The sequence below is a fragment of the Myotis myotis genome, unplaced genomic scaffold (assembly GCF_014108235.1).
Source record: "Myotis myotis isolate mMyoMyo1 unplaced genomic scaffold, mMyoMyo1.p scaffold_m19_p_6, whole genome shotgun sequence".
Classification (NCBI taxonomy): domain Eukaryota; kingdom Metazoa; phylum Chordata; class Mammalia; order Chiroptera; family Vespertilionidae; genus Myotis; species Myotis myotis.
Genome location: NW_023416368.1, coordinates 5157850 through 5182380, shown reverse-complemented (window position 1 = coordinate 5182380; position 24531 = coordinate 5157850). Strand labels below are relative to the sequence as shown.

At 58.1% G+C, this 24531-nt stretch overlaps 1 protein-coding gene across 5 annotated transcripts in view; it reads left to right on the top strand.

The window, feature by feature from the left end:
• Positions 1-225: 225 nt before the first annotated feature.
• ERGIC1 (endoplasmic reticulum-golgi intermediate compartment 1) overlaps positions 226-24531 on the top strand; it is an 85191-nt gene continuing 60885 nt past the window's right edge. For 4 of the 5 annotated variants that reach the window (XM_036313338.1, XM_036313334.1, XM_036313335.1 and 1 more), the window contains exon 1: positions 226-352. In XM_036313338.1, the coding sequence (XP_036169231.1) occupies positions 333-352 (20 nt within the window). In that variant the 5' untranslated portion in view covers positions 226-332. Of the gene's footprint in view, positions 353-5359; positions 5491-24531 lie in introns of all 5 variants that reach the window. The other variant, XM_036313336.1, reaches the window with a different exon arrangement.

Genomic DNA, 24531 nt, shown 5'->3' with positions numbered 1-24531 from the left:
GAGAGAGAGAGAGAGAGAGAGAGAGAGAGAAGGAAAACACCGTGGGGGGCTGGCAAGGGACGAAGGCCTCTTTGGGGGCTCCCTTCCCCTCCGAGAGCCTTTACCCCAAAAGGCCCGCCTCTCCCCCTCCCCTTCCCGGCCCGCGGCGTCCAATGGGCTGCGCGGAGCGTCACTTCCCGGCGGCGGCGGCGAGCGGCGGGCGCCCGGGCGGGGGGCGGGGGGCGGCCGGCGGGGGCGGGGCGGCCGGAGGAGGCGTTGGCAGCCGGTAGGGACCCACGCGGCGCCGCGGCCCGCCTGGCCTGCAGCGCTCCCACCCCGGCGGCGACGGCACGATGCCCTTTGACTTCAGGAGGTGAGTGAGGCGCCCCCGGCCCCCGGGAAGCCCCCTCCGCGGGCGCAGGGGTGCCTGGCGCGCCGCGGGTTCCTCCTGCCTGGCGCGCAGAGCGGCTCCCGCCCCGTGCATGCCTCGGCAGGCCCTCGGGACCCCGGGCCGGGCCGCCCGCCGCACACAAAGCCTGCCCGAGCCGCGGAGGGCCCCCTCGTGCAGCCCCCCACCTCTGTGGGCAAGGCCACCCACCTCGGACCGCCCCCTCCTTTCCTCCCCGGAGCCCCCTCCCCAGCCTGCCCGCTCCCCAGCCGGTCTCACGCTTCACAAATATGCAACCCCCCCCCCCATCTGGGACACAGATTCCCACCCCACCCCCAGTTGGGAGCACACAGCCTGCCCCTTCCTCCCTCTACAGAGCCCCCTTGCGTGGACCCCACCCCAGCTGACAGGTGCGTCCTGGGCACCTTGAAGGAGCCCCCAGGGTCTGCAGCGCATCCCACCAGCGGGTTTAGGTTACCACAGGCCCAGGCTGCCCCCGCTGGGCAGAGCAGGAGGCCTGACCCCCAGCCAGTCCTGGGCCTGGGCGCTGGGTATGGGGGCGCCATGGCGAGGGGCAGAGGCCCTGGAGCCTGGGGCAGCGCTGTGCAGAGGGCCCAGAGCCTGCGGCCTTGGCCTCCTCCAGTCATCACAATGGGCCCTTTGTGGGTCCAGGGCCTCATGGTCCGCGTTGTGCGGGGTTAGGCCTCGGGAAAGCCTGCCTGGGAAGGGGTCTCCACCAGACTTCCCCTTGGGCCATGGAGCCCCAGGGGAGGCCCTGGCCTGAGGCAGCCACACCATGGGTGTCTGGCAGGGAACACAGAGGGCTGGTGTGGGCAGGGGCTGAGTTAGAGGCCTGGCTCTGCCCCCTCTGCCGAGAACCTGGGCGCGTTCTGGAAGTCAGGGAGCAGGCTCGGGGTGCAGACCTCCCCTGGCTGCTCAGCTGGGTGACCCGGGCAAGTGTCAGCCTCTCTGACCACCTGCGGTTTGGGGCTACGCACAGACTCCCACCTGTGAGGACGGAGGGCCTGAGCAGCTCTTACTCAGGGCCTGTACGGTTTCGAGCCCACAAGTGGGGGTTGGTGGGTGAGAAGCTTCTCCGCCAGCCCATTTCCTTGTCCACAGAACAGGGGTTCCGGTGCCCAACCCCCAGGAGGGAGCCCTCCCTCCCTGACTGCCCCCCCGTCCGTCCCTCCCTCCAGGTGTGAACCAAGCCAGGGCCAAGTGACAGCCTTTTCTAGAAGACAGACCTGGCAGTGACCCCCATGGCAGGTGGCACAGTGGGGGTTCGGCCTGGAGAGGTGGTTGGCCTTGGAGCTCTCGCCCTGGCTGACGTGGTACCCCAGCCTGCCCTGGGCACCGATGCCATCTTGCAAGCATCTGCCAGCTTCCTGGCCCTTCCATGCAGCCCTGAGGCTGGCACTAGGGTCTCAGACAAACGCTTGCAGACGCAGGGCCATTTGGAACAAGGAAAGTCCCCTCTGATGGAAGCAGGGTCTGTCCTCATGCTGACATTCAATCCGGGCTCTAAGACCTGGGATTCCTGGATCCCAGGAATTCCTAAGACGTGGATTCCTGGGCCCACAGAGCCTCCCCCTACCCAGGCTGATAATTCCTGCCCCTCCTCCATCCCCGTGTGATTCAGTGATGTTTGACCTTGATGGAATCACTGCGTTTGATCATTTAATCCCTTCTCTCTGTGCCTAATCCCCCATCTGCAGATGAGAAAGTGGAGGTTCCAGGGTCTTGCTCTGCACCTCACGGGCGCTAGACTGACGGGTGGGCCCGGGGCCCCAGGTCGCACACAGCTCCTCACCTGGTGGCCCTTGAGATGCACGGTTCAGGGCCAAGGGGGTCCCGGCTTCATGCAGCGCTTTAATCGATTGCTTGAGGGCGTGGGCTCACCACCTAACGGGGAAAGTGGGCTCACACTTCCCATTCCCACCTGGGAGCATGAGCCACTTGTGCCCAGGAACCTGCAGTTTCTAAGATCTGTTACCTCCAGGGCTCAGGTGCTGAAGAAGGTCCCGCCATCCCAGACATTTCCTCCTCTTCATGTTGACTCATCAAATGTTTACGGTGCTCAGCCCTCTGCCACGTGTCCCACGTGCGGGGCCTGGAGACACGTGGCCCTGCCTCTGAGCACTGGAGGGGAAGGGGGGCGGGCGTAGGGCATTCGCCCAGGAGTAGGGGTGTGCATGGGGCAGTCACCCTGTACAGGCACTGTGGGGTGCAGTCTTGTCATCTGTGAGAGGGACTTTTAATCTCATTTTAAATCAAAGGGAGGAGAGACGGTTTGCCCAGGGCCATGGTGAGCTGGTGGGGCAGGGATTTGAACTCGGGACTGTTAGCTCTGGAGCCTTCGTTCTGGGATAGAAGGGAGGGTTTGGAGGGTCCCACAACCCTGTCACTTCTTTTAAGAGCCGTGGGGAGTGGAGAGGGGCATATTCTGATTGGACCCCCGCCCCCATCCCCCCACTTCAGGGCCTGGAAGAAAACCAGTCTTCCTGCTCAGTCTGCTCTCCTTAAACAACCCCAGGCAGAGGTTGTCCTTCCTTTATCAATACTCCTTGTTTTCTTATTGTCTATGGCAGCGGTTCTCAGCCTGTGGGCCACGACCCCTTTGGGGGTCGAACGACCCTTTCACAGGGGTCGCCTAAGACCACCGGAAAACACATATATAATTACATATTGTTTTTGTGATGAATCACTATGCTTTAATTATGTTCCATTTGTAACAATGAAATTGGGGGTCACCACAACATGAGGAACTGTATTAAAGGGTCGCGGCATTAGGAAGGTCGAGAACCGCTGGTCTGTGGGGTCTTGTGCAACTTCCCTCCTGTGTCTTCATCTGTGAGGGGGTGAGAGCAGTGGAGAGGATTAAATGAGATGATGTATGTTCAGCATGTCTGCCCGAGGGAGCTCCCAATACGTTGTGGCCGCTACTCTCATTATTTGTGTTTTCGAAGCAACTCTGTTTCCTAACACTATACAATTCCCTTGATTATTATGCTCACTTTCTTTCTCCCTCCCATTGAGACGGAGCTGCCTAGGGCAAAGATTTGTATCTGTCTTATTTATTGGTAATTCCTAGAACTGTGCCTGGACCCTTGGAAATGCCTCACGAGGAAGCCAAAGGCATGGCTGCGGTTTGGTAGCCAACTCTCTCTCCCCCGGGCAGGTTTTCAGCTGTTGGTGATTTTCCTCCTCCTTTCCTTGAATTTGCTTGAAATTGTTGGGGGTGGGGGAGGAGGCAGAGTGCAGAGGGAGGATCCTGGGCCTTCAGAGATTACTTGTGTTTGCTTTGCTCTGCTGCGTTGCTTCAGTCATCACTGAACGCTGCAGGTGTGGAACTGGGCTTGTGACCCAGATCCGGGGGCGTTGGCCCAGACCGGACCCAGTTCCTGCTGGCGGGGGACGGGTACCACCTGCTGCCCCCCCCTCAGCCTGGGGCGGGCGATGCAGGCGGTTCCTGCAGCCCAGGCCCAGGGAGCCTGAGCCCTGCTCTCAGGGAGGCATGTGCCCTGATGGCGAATCGAACTGTGACCTCCTGGTTCACAGGTCAGTGCTCAACCACTGAGCCACGCTGGCTGGGCAACCGTTTTTCTTTTTTTCCCCTACACTAACCTTGTGGTGTGACACCCGATTCTGAAATTGCCTTTAAAGACCGCCACTGCGGTCTCACGCCAACATAGGGCACGTCACCCTGGACGGTCCAGGCTTCCCTGGACACAGAATGACATGGAGACTCCACTCCCTAGGGCCGAGGCTGTTTGGGCTCCTGGCCGCAAAGCCATAATATCTTGAGACGGGGCTTTAGCCAGCTGTGGCCTCGTCAGTGCCTCTCCCCATCTGGTAATCCTTTCAGACTTTATTTTGGAGTGGCTGTAGGCAGTTTTCCTCGGGCATCGATTGGCTAGGCAGGCAGGGAGAGAGGAGGGCATTGGGGTGAGGCCTCCCCACCATCTGCATCTCTGAACCTCGACTCTGGCTGAACGGGAGCCACCGGAGGGGCTTTCAAAGTCCCCAAACTCAGGCTGCACTCCAGACCCAGTGGTCAGGACCCGGGGAAGGGGCCCAGGCATCGGTTTTTATAAGCTCGTCGAGTGGTGTCAGTGCACAGCCCAGACTGAGCAGATTGTCCTGAACCCAGAGAACTGACAGCAAGCTGGGCCTTGGAGTCCGGTCCCACCTGTCACTCCTGGGTGACTTATGGCGAGCCAGTTCCCTACTCTGAGACTTCTCTCACCAGTCGAGTGGTCAGTAAGGGGTCTTACCTCGCCACTGATGCCCTTACGTTGAAAGTGTGGTCCCCAGACCAGCAGCTGCAGCATCGCCGAGCTTGTGAGAAGGGCAGTCTCCGGACCCCCCGCCCCCTCCCTGAGCCTGCACCTAGGCTAACGAGGTTCCCTGGTGATTGGGGTGCCTCGCCCCGTGGGACTGACTTGACTTAGCATCTCCCAGTCTGTGCTTCTCCATACCGTGTCCCCGCTTAGAGAGTCACAGCATGTGCTGAGCTGACATACTAAAGGCTCTGAGAAGGCCTGCATGAAAGGAGCCAGAGTCACTCGGTTCAGCCCCGCTTTTGCCAAACTTACTGTCTAAGTCACCCTGTTGCTCATAGAGCGCTGGGTACCATTTCTCAGAATGAGGTGTGGGGAACAGCCCTAATGGATCCTTTAAGGAAGTGGTAATTAGCCTAATTGTCTGTTGTCAGCTTTTAACATTTAGGTCTGTGGATTTAATTACATTGGTTGCATATGCAGAAAAAGTACAGGTCGGCACAGAACCTCCAACACGACTAGGTATTCGGTTAAAAAAATCCCCGCCCTCGGGGGAGGCAGGAAGAACTCGGGGTTGCACTGCCCACAGCGAGGGCGTAGGCACAATGCTCTCTAACCCCCGGGCTGCTGGGGGCACAGCGCTATCGCGGTTTTAAGCGCAGGGAAACGGCGCCGCAGAGATGCTGGGTCACACCTCGGTACCTCACAGGGCCCAAGGGACCTGCGTACACCTGACAGTGCCATTCACCCCCTTCAACCTGGCGAGCAGCACAACCTCCGTTGGAAATGGACTGAATATTCTTAGACCCCATTGGAGACGAGGCCTGGCTGTTAGTAAACGTAAGTCTATCGGGGGTCCCTGACGCACTGGGGACTGGTGCTGAGACAGTCCCTGCAGGAGATTAACTGTCCCTCATGTGCTGGCCTGGGGCTTGCATCTCAGGAGGGAAGGAGGCAAGCTGACCTCCTGAGTGAGCCTGGCGGTCCCCCTGCTCGGGGTGCGCTGAGCACTGTGCCGGGCATGTCATTGGGCTTAAAGGCCACCCCGTCCTGAGAGAGAGAGATGATTATTAGGAATTTATTTTTATTTTTTAAAATTACCCTACAATAGAATTGACCTTTTTTGGTGGTGTACTTATCTGTGAAATTTAAGACATTATATCATGTAATCACCCCCTGATCTAGATATAGGACAGTTTCAGCAGCCTGAGAAATGTTATAGTCACTATTTTTTTAAAAAAAATATTTGTATTGATTTCCGAGAGGAAGGGAGAGGGAGAGAGAGAGAAAAACATCAATGATGAGAGAGAATCATTGATCGGCTGCCTCCTGCACACCCCACACTGGGGATCGAGCCCACAGCCGGGGTACGTGCCCTGACCGGGAATCGAACCCCAACCTCCTGGTTCATAGGCTGATGCTCAGCCGCTGAGCCATGCCGGCCGGGCGATAGTCACACTGTTGCTTCCGTTTTAAAAAACGGTAGTAAGAACGTTAAGGCGAGCAGGTCTCTAAACTGACGTGTCCTGTGTGACCGAAACCTCAGAGCCGTCGAGCAGCGTCCCTCTTCCCCCAGCCCGTCACCCCCGGTGCCACTTTCTGCCTCCGTGAACTTGACTGCTTTAGATGTGTCCTGTCAGCGACACCGTGAGTATCGGTCCTTCCGTCACCTCGCACACCGCCCTCCAGGTGGATCCGTGTTGTATGTGGGAGGGGTTCCTTTGTCTTCGGGCCGAGTGCTACCCCCTTGTATGTGCATGTCAGTGTCTTTATCCGACACAGTTAGGTTGCTTCACGTTACTGTGAATAATGCCGCAGTGAACATGGGCTGCCTGTATGTCTGCAAGGTCCCCATTTCAGTTCTTTTGGATAAAAACCCGGTCATGGGATTCCTGGGTCATATGGTAGCTCTATTTTTAGTTTTTGAGGGGCCTGCAGACTGTTTTCCACCGGCAGGACACAAGGGTTCCCTTCTCTCCACAGCCTTGCCAGCAGTTGTCGTTTTTGTTCATGTTGACAGCAGCTATCCTGGCAGGTGTGAGGTGACGTCTCATTGTGGCTTTTATTTGCCTTTCCCTGGTGACCAGTGACGCTGAGGGTCTTCTCATATGCATGTCGGTCACCTGTGTGTCTGTCTCCTTTGGAGAAATGCCTATTCAAATCCTTTGCCCAGGTTTTTACTGTTTTTGTTTTTCTTTTCTTGTTGTTTTTTTGTCTGTTTTTGTGCTATGCAGTTGAAGGAGCTTCTTGTATATTTTGGATAGTAACCCTTTCAGGTGTGTGGGTTTCATAGAGAACAGGTTTCACTCTGTTCATTGTTTCCTTGATGAATTCCGTTTTGAAGCAGGGAGCCAAGGCCGGGACGTGACTGGCCCAGGGCAGGCCGCTGGGAGGTCAGGACCGGGACTGGAACGCGGCGATTCCTGAGCCGGGGGCTTCAGCAGGTGTGTCCCTGCCGTTGCTGATTTTCATGGCTCCCCCCAGGCCTTCCCTCCCCGCCACCAGCCGCTGACATACAGAATTTCACCAAAACGCCCCTTGAGAACTGTGTGGGCCGCTGGTGACTCGGGGGCTGCTGTGAGGTTCTGCGGGTCCAAGCGTACATTCCTTGTGTGGAGACAGTGTCTCCAGATCTTCAGGGGAGCGTGCTCCGTGCTGGGCTGACCCTGGCCGCCTCGGAACGGACCTCATATTGTGCTTGTTCAGCCAGTCTGTCTGGATTCGGATCCCTTCCCCGTGTTGACCCGCCGTGGGACGCTGGACAGGACACCCCCTCTGTGTGCCTCGGTTTTCCTCATCTGCATATTGGGTGCTCCTCCTTTCCTAGCCTGGTTCCTGCGAGCCCGCATGAGATGGGCTTGTCTGGATGCCGGACAGATGTGCTTAGAAAATGGGATTGTGTGTGGCTCAGTGGATAGAGCATCAGCCTGTGGACCAAAGAGTCCTGGGTTCGATTCGGTCAAGGGCACGTACCTTGGTGGCAGGCTCCTCCCCGGCCCTAGTTGGAGCATGCGCAGGAGGCAACCTATCAATGTGTTTCTCTCACATCGATGTTTCTCTCTCTTTCCCCTCTCTCTCCCACACTCTAAAAGTCAATAGAAAAATATCCTCGGGTGAGGATTAACAAAAAAATAAATAAAAATATAAAAACAAATAAAAGAAAATGGGACTGTGTTTGCCTCCTCCTGGCCTTGCCCGGCAGCATGTGCCTGAGCTCCTCACCTGGGGGACATCAGCAGGGGCCTCGGGCACGTGGGCGTGCTGAGACCAGGGTCTCTGGGGTTTGCAGGGCCAGTGACGTGCTCACATGGGGATCCCCGGGAGCTTAGACCTGGAGCCCGGCTCCCCTCTCTAAGGGGCACCTGCCTGGTGACTCCAGACAACAACCCAGCTGCCCCAGGCCCAGGGAGGCGCCGCGGTGGGCAGGGAGGGGCGGCTGCCGTCCAGCTCTGTGGCTGGCTGCCTGCCGGCAGAGTCCCCAGCTTTTCAGGAAATGTGACTATGATTAGCAGCCGCTTCCAGTTTCATTTTGAACATCATGTTGGGCCAAACCAAACCTTGCTGAGGGCTGACGACGACCTGCGGTGGGCGGTGTGCGGCCTGTGTCACAGAGGCTGGCCAGGTGCACAGGACGCGGGCAGATCCGCAGACGCCTGGGACGGGGCTGTGGGCATGGACTTGGAGCCGAGGCAGAGGAGTGAGGGACTCTCCGGTGTGGGCAGAGGCAGCCTGGGGCTCCCCTCCTCCCGATGGCGCTGGGATGGCACCGCCAGCTCTGCCACTGGACCTGATGTTCCTCTTCGGCCAAAGCCCAGTCTGAGTGACACTCCCTCGCTCCAGGTCCTCGAACACCTTCAGCCCCCGGGGCGTCTCTTCCGGGGACTTCCCAGGGCCTGCGTGGTTGCAGCCGTGCCCACCGTAGTGCCCACTGGTCCAGTGGCCGGCTAAGGTCCTCCTGGACTCCCTCAGTCCATCCTCGCATCAGGTAGGACCCCGGTGTTCTTCCCATTTAACGTGATGAGGATGCAGGGCACAGAGATGGGGCGGGACTTGGTCAAGGTCCCCCAAACCGCGGATGACATCACTGAGACCCGGGCGCTCGCTAGTGATGCCAAAGGCTTTCTTATTAACCACACGCTCGTGCCCCGGAGGCTTATCGCCTTGATTTCCTGGGGCCCCTTCACAGATACCAGCTGCCACCGACTGAGCCGTGTTTATAGTTTGTTGACCATTTCCTGTGTCGTGTGCGTCTTTGTGGGCAGCGCTTCCCGCCACGTGCCTGCCGGGGAGCAGGCAGCGGGGTGCAGCCCTTCCTGTGGGGGCTGCCATCCTGCCCTTTCTCAGCCCGTCTCTGGAGCCCCCATCCACAGGCCAGGTGCTGGCAGGACCGTTGGGGTCCTTCGTTGACTGAACATATTTATTGAGGGCCTACTGTGTGCCAGGCACTGTTCTAGAAGCCGGGGGTATAACATTGAGCCAAACAGGCAACTCCTGCCCCCAACCTCGTGGGACTTCTGTTTTAGTTTCAGTATTTTGCTTCTCTTTCTCTCTCTCTTCCCCCTTTTTTAAAAATTAAATACAGTTTTAATTTTGGGAAAACTTGGATTTGCAGAAAAGTCGAAAGGATAGTACCGATCCCCCATCCGGGTTTCCCCATGGTTCACAGCATACGTTCCCACATTTGCCCCAACTAAGAAACGGATGTTGGTACATTATTATTATTATTATTATTATTAACTGAACTCGTGCTTGACTTGGATTTTACCCGTTTTCCGCAGGTCAGATCCAATCCAGCAGCCCCACTGCGCTCACTGGTCGCGTCTCCCCGGGCCCCTCGGGTCGGGGGGAGTTCTGGCTCTTCCCGCCCTTGGCATCTTGGGGAGCACGGCCCAGGGATCCTGCGGAATGTGCCCCGGTCTGGGTTTGTCCAGTGTCTCCTGCTAATTAGGCCGGGTTGTGGGTGGAGTGCCCTTCCCAGCGCATCCCGACACCCACGTGACCTCGTTGGTGGCCTTGACCTTCAGCACCAGGTTCAGGCAGCCTCGCCAGGCGGCCCCCTGTGTCGGTGCTCTTTCCCCACCTGTAAACGGGCCGCCTCAGTGAAGTGGACCGCCAGCGTCTATAGTCCCGGTGCGGCTTCACGTGACTTAACCGCCTCTTTCCGCACCGTGTGTCACTGCTGAGCCGGGACCCTCCTGGCTCTGAGTGGTCTGACCCCCTCCCCACCCAGTGTTTCCATTGCACCCTGAGCCTATAAAAGAAGAGGCGGTGGCAAGGCCCATAGGAGCCTTTCGTGAGAGAAGGCCTGAAAGGACTAGATGCGTTTCACCCAGCGCGGGGGCGTGTTTTAACGAGTGTGCTCGAGACCTGTCCCAGAGTCTTTAGGCCCCTTAGGTAGACAGAGCGGGGGGACCATCCGTGGATCCAGGAGGTGGCTCTTAGCTCTGGATGAGCCAGCATCTCCCCACCGTCTCCTTGTGCTAAAATCTCTCCTGCTCTCACCAGCCGCAAGTAGCACCTCCTCCGAGAAGCCCTCCCTGTTCTTCCGGAGGGGCGATGCTCCCCCAGCTGCACCAGGCTTTCCCGGAGCCCTCCGACCGTGCTGCCCCTCCTGTACCCACCTGGCTCTGTGCCATGCACCTCCCTTGCTCCCTTCCTGTCTTACTCGCTGGGCTCCAGGCCATGAGGTCACAACCCAGCCAGGGGCTGGCACACAGTCAGGGCATGGCAATCCCTGGGTGAGGTGCTCAGCGGAGGCTGCGTGGCACTGAGGCAAAGCAAGGGATGTGAGCGTGTTCGTCGGGCCTGGGTTCAAGTCTCAGCCACTCCTTCTTAGATGTGTGGTGCTGGTAAGACGCTTTGCCCCTCTGGGCCCCGGTTGCCTTAATGAAAGTCAAGCTGAATAGTAAATACTAGCAGTGCCTGGCTCCCAGGACTGTCATGAGGATTAATTGAGCTCATCGCTGCAAAGCCCTTAGGACTGTGCCTGGCATCTGTTAGGAGCTTAGTAATTATTTGTTACAGAATGAAGCACCAGAAATCATAGGAGATTTCTGGATTGGCCGGAAATTGGTCTCGAGATGCCTCCTTAGATTAGCCTAAGTCACCTAATTCCCATGAACCTGAGATCTCAGTGATTTAATGCAACACTAGTTCATTTCTCGCTCACGGACAGTTCCATGGTGGGCGGGGATGCTCTGCCTGTTGCCTGTCCCCAGGGACCCAGGTTCTGTCCATCCTGTGGCTCTGTCTGCCTCCAGGGTGTGCTTATGGCCTGGCAGTGGGTGGGGGGAGAAGGGAGGTCAGAGGGTTGGGTGGAGGGTTAGAATGTGGCGCCATCGTGTCTGTCGCTGAGCTGGGACCTGGCCTCACCCTGTTCCGGGAGCGGCCGGGAGATGTGGTCCAGGAGGAAGAGAAAAGGGGGGCTTGATGCGTGTGTCACCGTCTCTGCCGTGGTAACCTGAGTCCGTTTTCAACCTTCCGGTACCATCTTCAGACTTTTGGGGCCTATTTCTAAACAAAGCGGACTGTTTACTTAGTCATTTTTCTTTAAACGATTCCGGTTTTTTGAAGTTAACATTTTTATGTAGAAAAGATCACTTTATAACATCTTTGAAAATGAGAAAGTAGTACCGTCTGCTACAAATAGATACAAATCATGGCAGGTTGTGAGGTTGCTGCTAGCCGGTGCCTGCCGGAACCGCTGGGGCTGTGACTAACGGGCTACTAGCCACCGCTGGAGAGCTGAGCGGCGAAGACCGGGTCGTGTGCTGCCCTGAGACCTTCCCTTGGATGTCCTCGGCGTTCTCAAACGAGAACCCAACAGGGACGACCCCCTCACTGTGACGTCTGATGTCACTTAACCAAGAGGTCCCCATCCTGCCCTGAAGTCACCCCACGTCCCGCCGGTGGGTGGCTTGGGTGCTGTGCTTTGGGAAACGCTGGCGTAGGGAGCAACCAGCACGCACAGACAAATCCGAATCCTGGTGCAGCAGGGAAAGGGGGTGAAAATCGCCCTTTCCCCTCGGAGCCCTCGTCACTTTACAGTTTGTACCTTGACCTGCGAGGGAGGAATTAAGAGTGTCACTTCACCAAAGGGGAAACTGAGACCCAGAACAGGGCATGCTGTGCCCCCTCTCCCCACGGGTGCACCGCAGACTTGAGCGTTCTTTCCACTGTCCTGGCTGCTGCCTGGCCTGGGCAGGCTTCCTGCCAGAGGTGCGGCCACACGGGACGTGGTCCTGTGTATTCACGCGGCTCCTCCCATCTCTCTGTCCCCGTTCCCATCGCCTGCCGGGTCCCCAGGAATGCCAACCTCCCGGGTCTGCTCCGAGGAGCCAGGAAGCCAGAAGGCGGTCCTGGGCGTGCTTGGGAACTTGCTGCCCATTTGCTGGCCCCGTGGGTGACACAAGATGCCCTGTTCTGGGTAACAGCATCCGTGGGACTGCTCGCCTGGTGCTATTGAAGGGAGGGCTCCCCAGGTGTCAGGTTTGTCTTCCTGGCATTGTTTTGTGCTGCTTGATTCTGGGTGGAGTCCACCAGTGATTTGTTCTCTCCTGTACTTCCCTGCCCCCATGTCCCACCCACCCCAAGTTACACCAGCACCAAGCCCCACCCTTTGAAAATACGCAGGAGGAGGCCCCGGATCTAAAGGTATTGTCATTCCTGTTGTGGGGACAGAGAGGTTGAGGCTCAGGGAAGCGGGGAGTTTGTGTATTCATTCATTCATTCATTCATTCATTCATTCAAAGATTTATTGGGGAGGTTTTCAGGGACAAAACAAGGAAGAAAGAGGCAGGAAGGGAGGGGCCGGTCAAGTCAGAATCAGATCCGGAGTCTGCTCCCCCCCCCCACCCCTCCGCAGACCTTCTACCTCCCAAAAAAAGAGTTTGGAGCCCCAAGTGAGATGAGACTCCCCTCATGATCTGGCGAGCAGTGCAACTCCACCCAGATTGGGGGCTTTGTTGCCATATCTCTATGTTGGGAGAATGTTTCCAGATTTCTCCTAAGGGTGTAAAGAGGAGTTGATTCCTTAGCAGTGGGAGTGGGAGATGTTCCCCCTGGACTGTGTCCCGAGGAATCGGGACATCAGCCAGGACTCGGGCCCTGGCCACAGGAGCAGTGAATGGCCAGCTGCCTGTCCGAATGGGAGTGACCAAGTCACCCCCATCCCCGCTGGCTCCACGGGCTTGGAATGGCACGTTAGCCCCAGCATCGGAGGAAGCCGGGGGGAAGGAGACACCTGGCATTCCACCCCCAACCCAGCCTGGGGTTTACGCCTGACGGTTTTCATTTTGAGGAAACAGAGGCCCAGAGAGGTTGAGGGCCTGGCCCAGGATCACACAGCTGGCGAAGTAACAGAGCCCAAGCCTTAGACTCGAGACGTCCTCACCCCCAGCGAGTGACGCGCTCCGATGGCGCCCCTGTCCCTGGCAGTCCGGGTGCGCCCGTCTCTCAGCTTCAGTGAGCAGGTTTGTTTTCCTTCTTACCTGGGCCTGGGGCTGCCCCACCCCCACCCGCAGTCGGTCCAGGTGGCCTGAGGTGGGCCTGGGAATCACCGAGCAAGTGTCCTCAGTGATCGGCAGGACCAGGTGCGTGGGGGAACCCTGAGCAAGGGCACCCTGTTATGACTCAAGTGTAATCCTGGGGCCCAGCACCACAGATCCTCAATGACTGAGTACGTTGCATGAACGCATCGTCATACGGGACTGGAGTTTAGGAAGCCCTTCAGAGATGGTGTGTTGTGGGGTGATGGCTTTCTCTGCAGATGAGCAAACAGGCTCAGAGGGTCAGGCAGCTGGAGAGGGAGGGGGGGCAGGAACGCGGCGCCCGAACGTGAATCCCGTACCTTTCCCTAGTTCACCGCAGGGCGCGTCTGCATCTTGGTGTGTCAGGTCCTCAGAGCCCTCCCGTGACACTGACACGACCGTGGGTTCGGGCCCTTTGTCCCGGAGGCAGAGAACGGGACCTGACCCGGACTCCGCGCTCAGATGTTTCCGGAAGGAGGGAGGCGAGAAGCGCAGGTGCGAGGCCGCGGGGGTGGTGACGGTGGGAGTCACTCATTGGCACCTCGGGGTGTCAGGCACAGGGCTACACCACGTGGGACCATCCTCAGATCTCACAACGAGACCGTGGAACGGGGCTCGCTGCCCGTCCATAGAGGGGGAAGCGAGGGGGAGGCGTTTCTCCTAGGGTTGGCGTGTGTTCAGGTTCCGGGCTGATTAGAATCAGTGGCTGTGGAGCCGGGAGGGCCTCGAGGTGGATGGAGCCGGCTCCTTCCCCTTGGAGCCGGGAGACCTACCGCTCCGAGCTGAGGCCCTGCCCACGTTCACCTGGCCAGCCAGGCGGCAGCCGCCTTCTCCCCACTCGTTGCAGTTGGCTGAGTGGGAAACTGGGTCACCCCTGAAGCCTGGTGGTTTGTCAGAGCTGAGTTCACCCTGAGTCAAGGAGTATGAGAAGGTTCACCCACCCGCCTCCTCCCTGCCCCGCCCCACCCCACCCTGGATCAGGTCCCTGGAAGTGGGGCCACCCCGGCGCGTCACCCACTTGGACCTCCGCCTGCCTCGCACTCACCGGAGGATGAGGAGTCAGCCGCCCCAGCCTCACCTTCCCCAGGGCTGCCTTTGTGTGCGGCCGGGCAGACGGGGGACCCACGGCCCCTGGAGCCTGGCGGTTCCGCCCGCGTGCTGTGTGTGCTGGGCAGCTCGCTGCACCTCTCTGAGCCTGCTTCCCCGGGTGGCCGCACGGCGTGAAGGAGAGAGCCTCCTCCACTCCCGGCGCCTCGTCGGTTAGTCGTGTCACGGCCCCTCCGCTTCCTTGTCCCCGCACATGCAACTTCCCGACAGACTTGATCAAAAGCAGAGGTTGCACACTGGTAGCATGGGGACTGGATTCTGCCCAGTCACAGATGTGATCATCTGGTCCTCACGGTTATTTTTTATTTTTATTTTTTTAAATATATTTTATTGATTTTTTACAGAGAGGAAGGGAGAGGGATAGAGAGTTAGAAACATCGATGAGAGAGAAACATCAATCAGCTGCCTCCTGCACGCCCCCTACTAGGGATGTGCCCGCAACCAAGGTACATGCCCTTGACCGGAATCGAACCCGGGACCCTTCAGTCCGCAGGCCGGCGCTCTATCCACTGAGCCAAACCGGTTGGGGTGGTCCACACATTTCCTTTTTAAATATGTTTTTATTGATTTGGGAGAGAGAGAAAGGGAGAGGGAGAGAGAGAGAAACATTGATGGGAGAGACGTCAATCGGCTGCCTCTTGCACGCCCTGCACTGGGGAGTGAACCCAGGAACTCTTGGTTCAACCACCGAGCCACACTAGCTAAACACATTTTTTTAAAAATATATTTATTCATTTCAGAGAGGAAAGGAGAGGGAGAGAGAGAGAAACATCAATGATGAGAGAGAACCATTGATCGGCTGCCTCCTGCATGCCCCACATTGGGGATGGAGCCCGCAACACGGCCATGTGCCCTGACTGGGAATCGAACCGTGACCTCCTGGTTCATAGATTGACGCTCAGCCACTGAGCCACGCCGGCCGAGCAGGAGGTCTCTCTCTGGAAGGAGCCACGGCCTTTGGGAGACAGGAGAGACCAGGGCGAAAGCGAGCTTGGTGTCCCACCAGGCTGCCACTCCTGGCTCTGTTCGGTCACTGCTGGGTGCCCTGGGCCTAGGACGGTGCCCGGCACACTGGAAAGCTGTCGGATAGCGGCCAGCAGAGTGTCCCGGGGTTTGAGTTGCAGCTCTGCCCCCACAGGCCTCTGATTCGCTGGCACCTTGTCCGCGTCATTAGTGGGGGTGGTGAAGTGCCGTCTTCCCAGGGGACCGTGAGATCCAGTGAAGCAGTGCAGGTCAGCGGTCAGCGCGGCACTGCCAGGGATCGTGGCCGCTTCAGGTGGCTGTGACTGTCGCTGAGCTTTCACAGGTCTCTCTGTGTTTGACCCCTGATGCAGACTCTCACAGGGGACCCTGGCCCAGCAGGTGACAGCTGTCATTTTGCATCTACCTGAGCGGGCTGGTGGTACCAGCCTCGGGGAGAGGGCACGCAGGATTGGCTGAGGGGGAGGGCCTCTGGGGGGAGCCACGCCTGTTTGTCGAAGGAGCGCCTGTGTCCTTTCGCGTGTGTACGTGTGAGCGTGGACACGTGTGGAACTGTGTGTTGGTGCCGTTGCTGAAGGCCCACGGGTGGCTGTCAGTGCCCCAGCCCGTGCCACACCGTGGGGCTCCCTAGAGGTGGGATGTGGACTGGTGTCCGCCCGTCGCCGGCTGAGCCGGTTTGCCGTGTGTGGCTCTCGCCCGGAAAGGCATTGCACAGGAGATGCAACGTGTAGGAATGTGCCCTCCGCCCAGCACCCCGGGACTCGCGAGCTGCTCCCGCTCTGCTCCTGCCTCTCGGCTGTCTCCAGAACACACACCCGGCATTGCCCTTGCTCGATCTTTGCGAAAAGCTCACTTTGGCTGGAAGGAGGAGCGTGGAGCGGTGGGAGCCTGCTGCGGGGCCAAGTTGGGGGGGTGGTGCCTGCATAGGGCACATACCAGTTCCTTCTCTCGTCAGGGCCAGGGGAGAGGCTCAGTTCGCACTCAGCGAGACCAGAATCCTTGTGTTTATACATAAGCAAGTCCCAGGCACAGGATTGTGTGTCCGGGAAGCTTGGGGTGGGGTGGAGAGGCCTTGGCCGGATCGCAGCTATCATGTGGCCGCGGTTATGGTCCAGGCCAGCAGCCCTACTGTGCGCCCAGCAGATCCAAGTTCATAACCCCGCAGGGCACTGGGGTGGGGGAGGAGCGCCCTGTTGTCCAAAGAAAGAGCAGCATTGGGCGCTTGCCAGGCGTTTGGGGCCAAAGTCCTGACTTCCCTGCCCTGGAGGGAACACCTGCAGGAGAGCACGTCCCTGCTGAGGCCCTCGGGACGGATAACATCAGGGCAAGTTCTGCCCGAAGCCCACAGGGCCTGGGGCTGCGGAACTCAGCTCTGAGGACGTGACTCCTGAGGCTTGTGGTCCACCTTCCTTCACTTAGTCCAGGCTCCTCACCTGGCTTCCTGGGACCCCCCCGTTGGGCCTGGGTGGGCACGGGGTGGCCTTACCAGGAGGTCAGCTCCCTGCATGTCTCCTCGGTGTCCCCGCCCCCCAGTCCATCCTCAGGCCTTGGGTCCAGGCAGGGCTGTTCCTGTAAATACCAGCTCCCTGACATATGCATTTTTCCTCTATGATTTTTCCTGTTTTGATGAAATACTGCTCTTGGCTGTGAAGGTTCCCAAGAGGGGCTCGAGGCCCTGGCCCAGCCGGCCGGTCATTCAGGAACTCTGCTCCCAGGCCCAGCCCCACACCCTGCCGAATTCCACCGGCCGTAACCTTCCTGCCCCCCCTGAATGAGGCTCCTCTCTCCCCCACCCTCAGTTCCCAGGGGTCCCAAGCTCACCTCCTTATCGCTTTTCGCTTTTCCCTGCTGACTAAAAAAGGCTGCATTCCAGCCCGAAGTGAGACTCCTTTCTGTTTTCTTCCAGGCTGGGGATGGGAGAGTTTGCTCAAGTTCATGGCCACGCCTGCCTGGGTCTGAGCCCACCGCGTGGCCCCTTTTACGGGCTGCCTGTGGGGCAAGGACGGGGGTTAAGTACATTAGCCAGTCCATTTGTTTGTTTGTCTATTCCTTCAGCAAATGCTCTGAGCACCTACTGTGCGCCAGGCATTGTTCTAGGCACTGGGCATAAGAAGAGGGGGAGTTAAAAAGTGTCACTGTGTAACAGTGCTGTCACCTTCCCTGTGAAGTGTAGCTGCTCCCACCGGCTCCACTTTTCAAGGCAGAACGGAAGCTCCTGGAGCCCATGCAGGTGCCGGGACTGCCGGTCACCTCTCTGCCACCTCTGTGGGGGTCACTTTGAAAGGCCCCTGGAGCCCTATGCAGTCCTGACACCTCCTCGACCGAGTTGAGCTAGAGTCCAGCTCTTGCTTTCTGCCCGGCCAGGCGTCCTTGGGCAGCAGACAGCCTGCCCAGCATACGCGGAGGCCACAGCACGGCCCAGAGGTGGTGCCCCGGGACCGGGAGGCCAGGTGTCGGCAACTCCACACTAGAGTCAGTTCTTGGGGCTCCGTTAGCTCCTGGGTTTTCCCTGCTGCGTTTCTGGCCTGTGAGCTCTGCTCTGCCCAAGGCCCTTCTGTTGAAAGTATTTGTCCTGAGGAATTCCAAGTTTTATTTATTTTAAAAATTATATTTTTATTGATTTCAGAGAGGACGGGAGAGGGAGAGAGAGAAATATCAATGATGAGAGAGAATCATTATCGGCGGCCTCCTGCACGCCCCCCACAGGGGATGGAGCCTGCACCCCGGGCACGTGCCCTGACCAGGAATCGAACTGTGACCTCCTGGTTCATAGGTTGACGCTCAACCACTGAGCCGTATCGGCCGGGCAGGAACTCCCAGTTTTTGATCTCACTGACCTGTTTACCCAGCCCACCATCCTGCGGGTTTGTTCCTCATTCATTCTTTCAACAAGCAGCATGTATTCAGTGCCAGGCCCCTGCCAGGGACGGGAGGGGCAGGTGAACCAGATGTGTGTGCTCCTGTCCCCAGGGAGCTCACAGCTTATGAGGCAGTGAGAGGGCGGGAGAGGCTCGAGACCCGATGGGAATAGCCAACCCGAGGTGGCGTCCTCAGGGCGCCTGGGCTCTGCCTTCTCCCGTCTATTAGCTCACGGGATCCTCACGGCTGCACCTCGGAGGTGGGTAGGATCTGTTATGAGGAATGTTTGGTACATTGGGAAGCGGAGGCACAGAGAGGTTAACGAACTTGCCCAGGGTCACCCAGCTCGTGGCCGAGCATCTGGCTCCCCAGTCTGTGCCCTTCACCCCAGCAGGGCGCTGCCCAGCTGTGAGCCTGATAGATAGAGGAGTGGGAACAGCGCATGTCAGTCTGAGGACCGTGAAAGAAGCGGATGCCCCGAGGTGTGTGCATGGGGCAGAATCGAGGCCAGCGGGCCCCTGGGCGGAGCAGCCCTGGGCTGGTGCCGAGCGCAGGCCCCGGGTCTGGCGGGGAGAGGGCCCGGGGCTCAGGGCCCCCCGGGTGGGGAGCTGCAGCGCGGGATTGTGAGTGATCTCGCTCTGGGAGGAAGGGAGCCGTCCAGGGCGTTGCCGCGCCGTGTTTCTTGTGAGCACAAAAACATCTTCCAAAGCCAGGCCCCGGTTCCACGGGGCTTGGAGTTCTGCCTGAGGCCGGGCTGGTGCTGGGGGAAGAGGAAGGGCCTGGCTGGGGCGGATGCAGGCTAGGCCAGCCTCGGCCTGAGCCCGGCTGTCACTGGCCGCCAGGGTCACTCCGGGTGAGCTGGGTCCTCCCTGCTGGACGCTCAGCTTGGAGAACAATGCAGAGCCCTTGCCCCTGCCTGCAGGGCCCTGCGGGTCCGTCCTCCCCGTCTGGGCTGACCTCATCCCGGGCCCCCCCACTCCTCCCTCCCTGGACTCCGGCCGCTCAGCCATGGCTTCGCCCTCCGCAGGTCGGCCTCACCCTGAGCCGTTGCTGAGCACTGGCTGTTCCCTCCACTTGGAATGCCCTTCCCTTCCTTGAGGTCTCTCCTGGGAGGGGCCTGCCCTGACCGCTCTGCCTGAAGTGTCCCCGTCACGCCCTGTCAGAGCACCCTGTGTGCTCCTCGCGGCCCTTAGCCTGCTTCAGAGCAGTCACATCTCCGTTCTTGTTGGTTAAAGCATTTATTATCTGTCCCCTCCGTGAGGACATAACTCCCTCCACTCATGGGCCTCGCCCCTCTGCTCCACTCCTGTGCCTGGCACGGGTGGGCACTCGGTATCGTTGGCAGACAAGGAAGGACGTAGTAGGGTCACAGACCGGGGGAGCAGCAGCTAGAGGCCGTGCGGGACCCTGGCTCGGACCCGAGGCCAGAAAAGGATGTTCGCACACGAAGGGCTGGTGACACCTTAGTGAAGCTGTGGCTACTGATCGTGTTGCACCCAGGCTCACGTCTTCGTTTTCAGAACCTTTCCGAAAAGTGATTCTGTCAGATGGGAACCTGGGGAAGCTGGGTGAAGGGGGTGGGGCTGTCTGTCCTTTTTTGTTCTCTCCTGTAAGACTCACGACGCCGCCCAGGAGGGTGACGTGAGAGGACGGGGACAGATAAAGGGCAGAGGAGAAAGCGGCGAGCGGAGCCTTTGTTATGACATGGAGGCCACACGAAGGAGCATGTGTTTGGAGAAAGGCTGCTGATGGTGATGGGAGGCACCTTGCAGCTACAAAATCCTGTTTCTGTGAAGAATTTTCAGCAGCCGGTTGGCTGGCTGGCCTGAGGCGGCTCTTCCTTCGGAGACGTGGTCCTCGCCTCCTGAGCTCTGCCCCTGGGAGGGTCCCTCTGTGGCGCCCTCCGATGCCGGGCTGCGCAGAGCTGTCCAGGCCTCCCCAGCCCAGCGCCCTCAGCAGTGTTTACAAATGTCAACCCTCCCCCTCCCTCCCCACCCCCGCCCGTCCGGCCACGTTCACACTCTTTGCCATATTTACCTCTGCCCAGACTGTTCTAAACTCTCTATTTCATTTACATGGGCCCGCTTTTAAAAACTTGAATAGATGCGTTTAAAGTGGCGAACGTGTTACCTCATCCATCCCTAGAAATGGAAAACCAGTGTCACCTGCCAGGAATTCAAGGTGTCCGTGAACTTCAGAGCACTGAGCAGTGAGTTCTAGCTCCGGGCTATTGGCAGTAGACGGTGCTGAGCCTGAAGCCTGTTCTTCCCTTTATTAAAAAGTGAGATCGTTAGGTGATAAACCACCTCCTAGTACCTCAGGCGACTTTGTCCTGGTGGAGCAGGCGGACCTCCCTCCCTGTCTGCCATCTGCCGGTCCACCTAAACCAGCGGTTCTCAACCTGTGGGTCGCGACCCCTTTGGGGGGTCGAACGATCCTTTCACAGGGGTTGCCTAAGACCATCGGAAAACACATATATAATTACACATTGTTTTTGTGATTAGTCACTATGCTTTAATTATGTTCAATTTGTAACAAAGAAATTTGTGGGGGTCACCACAACATGAGGAACTGTATTAAAGGGTCGCGGCATTAGGAAGGTTGAGAACCACTGACCTAAACCATCGTGCGCAAGGCCACTGCAGAGCCGCCTGGCCCCCCTGAGGGACAGGAAACTCAGGGCCTGGGCCCAGCTGACCACGCTGTCAGCCCTGCGTCCCCCGGCAGCTGGCGGCCTGGCCCACCTCTTCCAGCCCCAGAATTCAGATCTGACTCTGTGGCTCCAGGTCTGCAGCCACTTCCTCCGGGCAGCTGTCCCTCATCTCAATGCATTTTGGCCTTAAAACATAATCAGACGACTGCCTTTTTTGGAAATATTAGAATTATTCTCATCGTGCATTATTGTTCCTACTTCATTCGAAGAAGTGGGCTTCGTCCCCTTGCGCTGGTCCCTGCTCTGTCGCAGAGCTGTGTGGGGTTCGATGGAACAGGGCTTTTATTCGCTTTAAACATCTACCCTTTGTAAGTATATCACAACCCAGCGGACACTGTGTAAGATCTCAACACACTGTTTCCTTTATTATATTCAGGGCAAATAGATACTCTCTATTCTATTATAGTCTAATATTTATTTTTTTTAAATATATTTTATTGACTTTTTTACAGAGAGGAAGGGAGAGGGATAGAGAGCTAGAAACATCGATGAGAGAGAAACATTGATCAGCTGCCTCCTGCACACCCCCTACTGGGGATGTGCCTGCAACCAAGGTACATGCCCTTAACTGGAATCGAACTTGGGACCCTTCAGTCTGCAGGCCGATGCTCCATCCACTGAGCCAAACCAGCCAGGGCTGTAGTCTAATTTTTTTAATGGCAATTTGTAACCCACTGACTTGGTTTCTCCACCTCACGGATGGTGATAACCTGCTGGTGGTGAAGCATCGCTCTGAAGGGTGAAGGCATGAACCATAGTGTCCGGGCCCGGTTTTTGAGCACCTAGTGGGGTCGAGGCACAGTGCTGAGCACTGTCTTGTTTAATCCTGACCACGTTGGCACACGAGACGGTAGTCCCCGAGCGGGCGTCACCTAGCCCAGCCCACACAGCAGCGAGGGCGAAGCCAGGGTTCCCACCGGCTGCCATGTCCTTTGTGGATCTGCACTTGCACCTCGCTCACGACCGCCCGCAGAGGAGGCTCCGATAGAGACGTGCATGAGTGACAGAATCAACACCCAGTTGCCATGGAAAGAAATTCAAAAACAGTCCCTTTACTGTTCCCCTAAGCCAGTGCAAGGGGTTCCCAAACCTGGCCCAGGATTTGTTTTTCTCCTTAACATTTTAATTAATATTTAAATTGAGGCATAATTGACCATAAGGTGCTGTCCTCTTGTGTGCAGCTGGATGGTTCTTCACATGCATACACACCCATGTGGCCATCCCCCCACCCCCCAGTCCAGACATGAATTTCCAGTCGCCTGGAGAGCTCCCTGGGCCCCATCCCAGTCAGTACCCCCACCAAGAGGGAGCCCTTCTGACGTCTCTCACCACTGATGAGTTTTGCCAGCCCTTCCGTGCCACACGAATGGGGCCCTACAGCACGTGTCCGAATTCTTTCATTCAGTGTGACGCCTATGGGGTTCGCTCATGTTGTTGCATGGGTCAGTAATCCATTCTTTTTCGTTCCGTAGCATCTGATTTCTTTTGGGTGCTTGTGAGCTTTTTAAGAATTTTCTCGCAGAGTATTATAGACACATCAAACAGCACAGAGAATAAGCAACACCCAGTTAAGACACAAACCGTCAGCCCCATATTCCTCTTCTGCTTTTACAGTTCCGTCTCCGATGCATCCCCCTCCCACCCCAGTGTAACTAGTCTCCCCGCTGTGGAGCTAATACTTCCTGTGCACGTTAGTAAAGTTTCACTACTTATGTATGAATTCTTTTTAAAAAAATATATATTTTTATTGATTTCAGAGAGGAAGGGAGAGGAAGAGAGATAGAAACATCAATGATGAGAGAGAATCATTGATCGGCTGCCTCCTGCACACCCCCTACTGGGGACCGAACCTGCAACCTGGGCATGTGCCCCTGACTAGAATCGAACCTGGGACCCTTGAGTCCACAGGCCGATGCTCTGTCCACTGAGCAAAACCGGCTAGGGCTGTATGAATTCTTACTTGGAGTGCGCGTGTGCGTGTGCGTGTGCGTGTGCGTGTGTGTGTGTGCGTGTGCATGTGTGTGTGTGTGTGTGTGTGTGTGCGCGCGCCATTGCTGAACCCAGATAAAAAGTTTTTTGAACTGTTCCAAGTCTTTCTGGAATTCAGAACCTCAGCTCTGTGCTATTGAGGTCAAGAGAGTTGGAACTGAGTCCAGCAGGAAAGGCCGGGGGGGGGTGGGGGGGAGGCAGGAAGAGAGCTGAGTGGGGGTGAAGGCCGGGGAGCGGGGGGGCGGGACAGAAGGTGATCCGAGGAGATGATGCTGGCCTGTGTGAAGCAGCTGGAACTCAGGGTCCCTGAGGCCCCTGCCTTCATCTTGGACTCATGGGGAGCTCAGTGTGCCCCTCATTCTGACCCAATTTCTTGGCTCCAGGGGTGCCACCTCTGCCGAGCCAGCCGTAGAGGGACTTGCGGGGGAGGACAGACCCGTGGTCCCCGGTACCATGCACCCTGCAGCCTCGTAGTAACAGGCCAGATGGTGTGGGCTCACTCACAGGGCCAGGCGCTGTGCTAAACGAACACTTTCCATGTGGGAACACCTGGACCCCATCAGAGCGGCCCAGCGAGGTGGGCACTGGTTGACAGGCTGGGAAACTGAGGCATGGGGCAGTGAAGTAGGTTCCCGAAGGCCACAGCTAGCAAGTGGCGGAGCTGGGACCCACACCCAGAAAGGCCAGCTCCGGGCCACTGTGACCCATACACTCGCCAGCCTCCGTCGTAACAGAGGGCAGGAGGCCATGCCTTCGCCTCCTGCCGCCTGTCTCCTGCGATGACCACACATTCGTAACAGTTTTCTTGATTCCAGCTTCGGGCAGGCAGGCGCTGCCTTTGTCCGGCTTCCGTTGCGTCTCGAGGGCCCAGCCCAGCGTCCAGAACAGAATAGATGCTAGCTATATTGGTGGAATCTGTGCCGAATGAATGAATGAATGAATGGGCAACAATGCGGACGCAGAGCCGTGGGAAGCGGCCAGGGGGGAGGCCCCCCAGTGGCGTCTCTGCAGACCCTAGGCTTGGCTTTGGAGGGATGGGGAGTCTGAGAGCCAAGGATGGGAGGCCCAGCTCCAGGGCTCCCTGGCAGTGACCTTGCACTTCCTCCTCCGGAAAGCGGGGGCCATGATAGTCCCTCCCTCCCAGGGTCACTGGTACCGCATGGTTAGGATGTAACACCTCCCAGACCTTTCTGGGCACAGGTGGGCCTCCCGGTGGGTGGACCCCAAAGACCCAGGTCGTTCTTCTGAAGAGCGCGGGCGTCACGGTCAGGCCCAGCAGGTGCACGGGGTGGACTCGCTGGTGGGCTCCCTGGAGCTGACCTAATGATGCTGCCCCTTCCGTTTCCCCTGTGTCCCTGCCTCTCACCTTGGAGGCCACAAGAACAGTGCTGACGGGCCTTGGCCACTGCCTCCGCCTTTCAGCTCTGCTGTCATTTGACACCAAGGAGAAGGCGGGCCAGGCCTTGGCCGGCTGCAGAGGTATCACAGTCCCCCTTCGGTTGTCGGTTGTCGGTGGGTCCTGGCTGACCTCTGCTGTGTCCTGGCTGGGCAGGATGGCACTTGCCTGTCTCCGCGCTCACTCTGCTTTGAAGCCACCCTCCTCTCTGGCAGCAGCCACAGGCTCCCACCCCTCCCCTCACACACCCCGCTGTTTCCTGCATCCTACCCTCAGAAGGGCTGGTCGCGGGCCCTCCCCTCACAGCC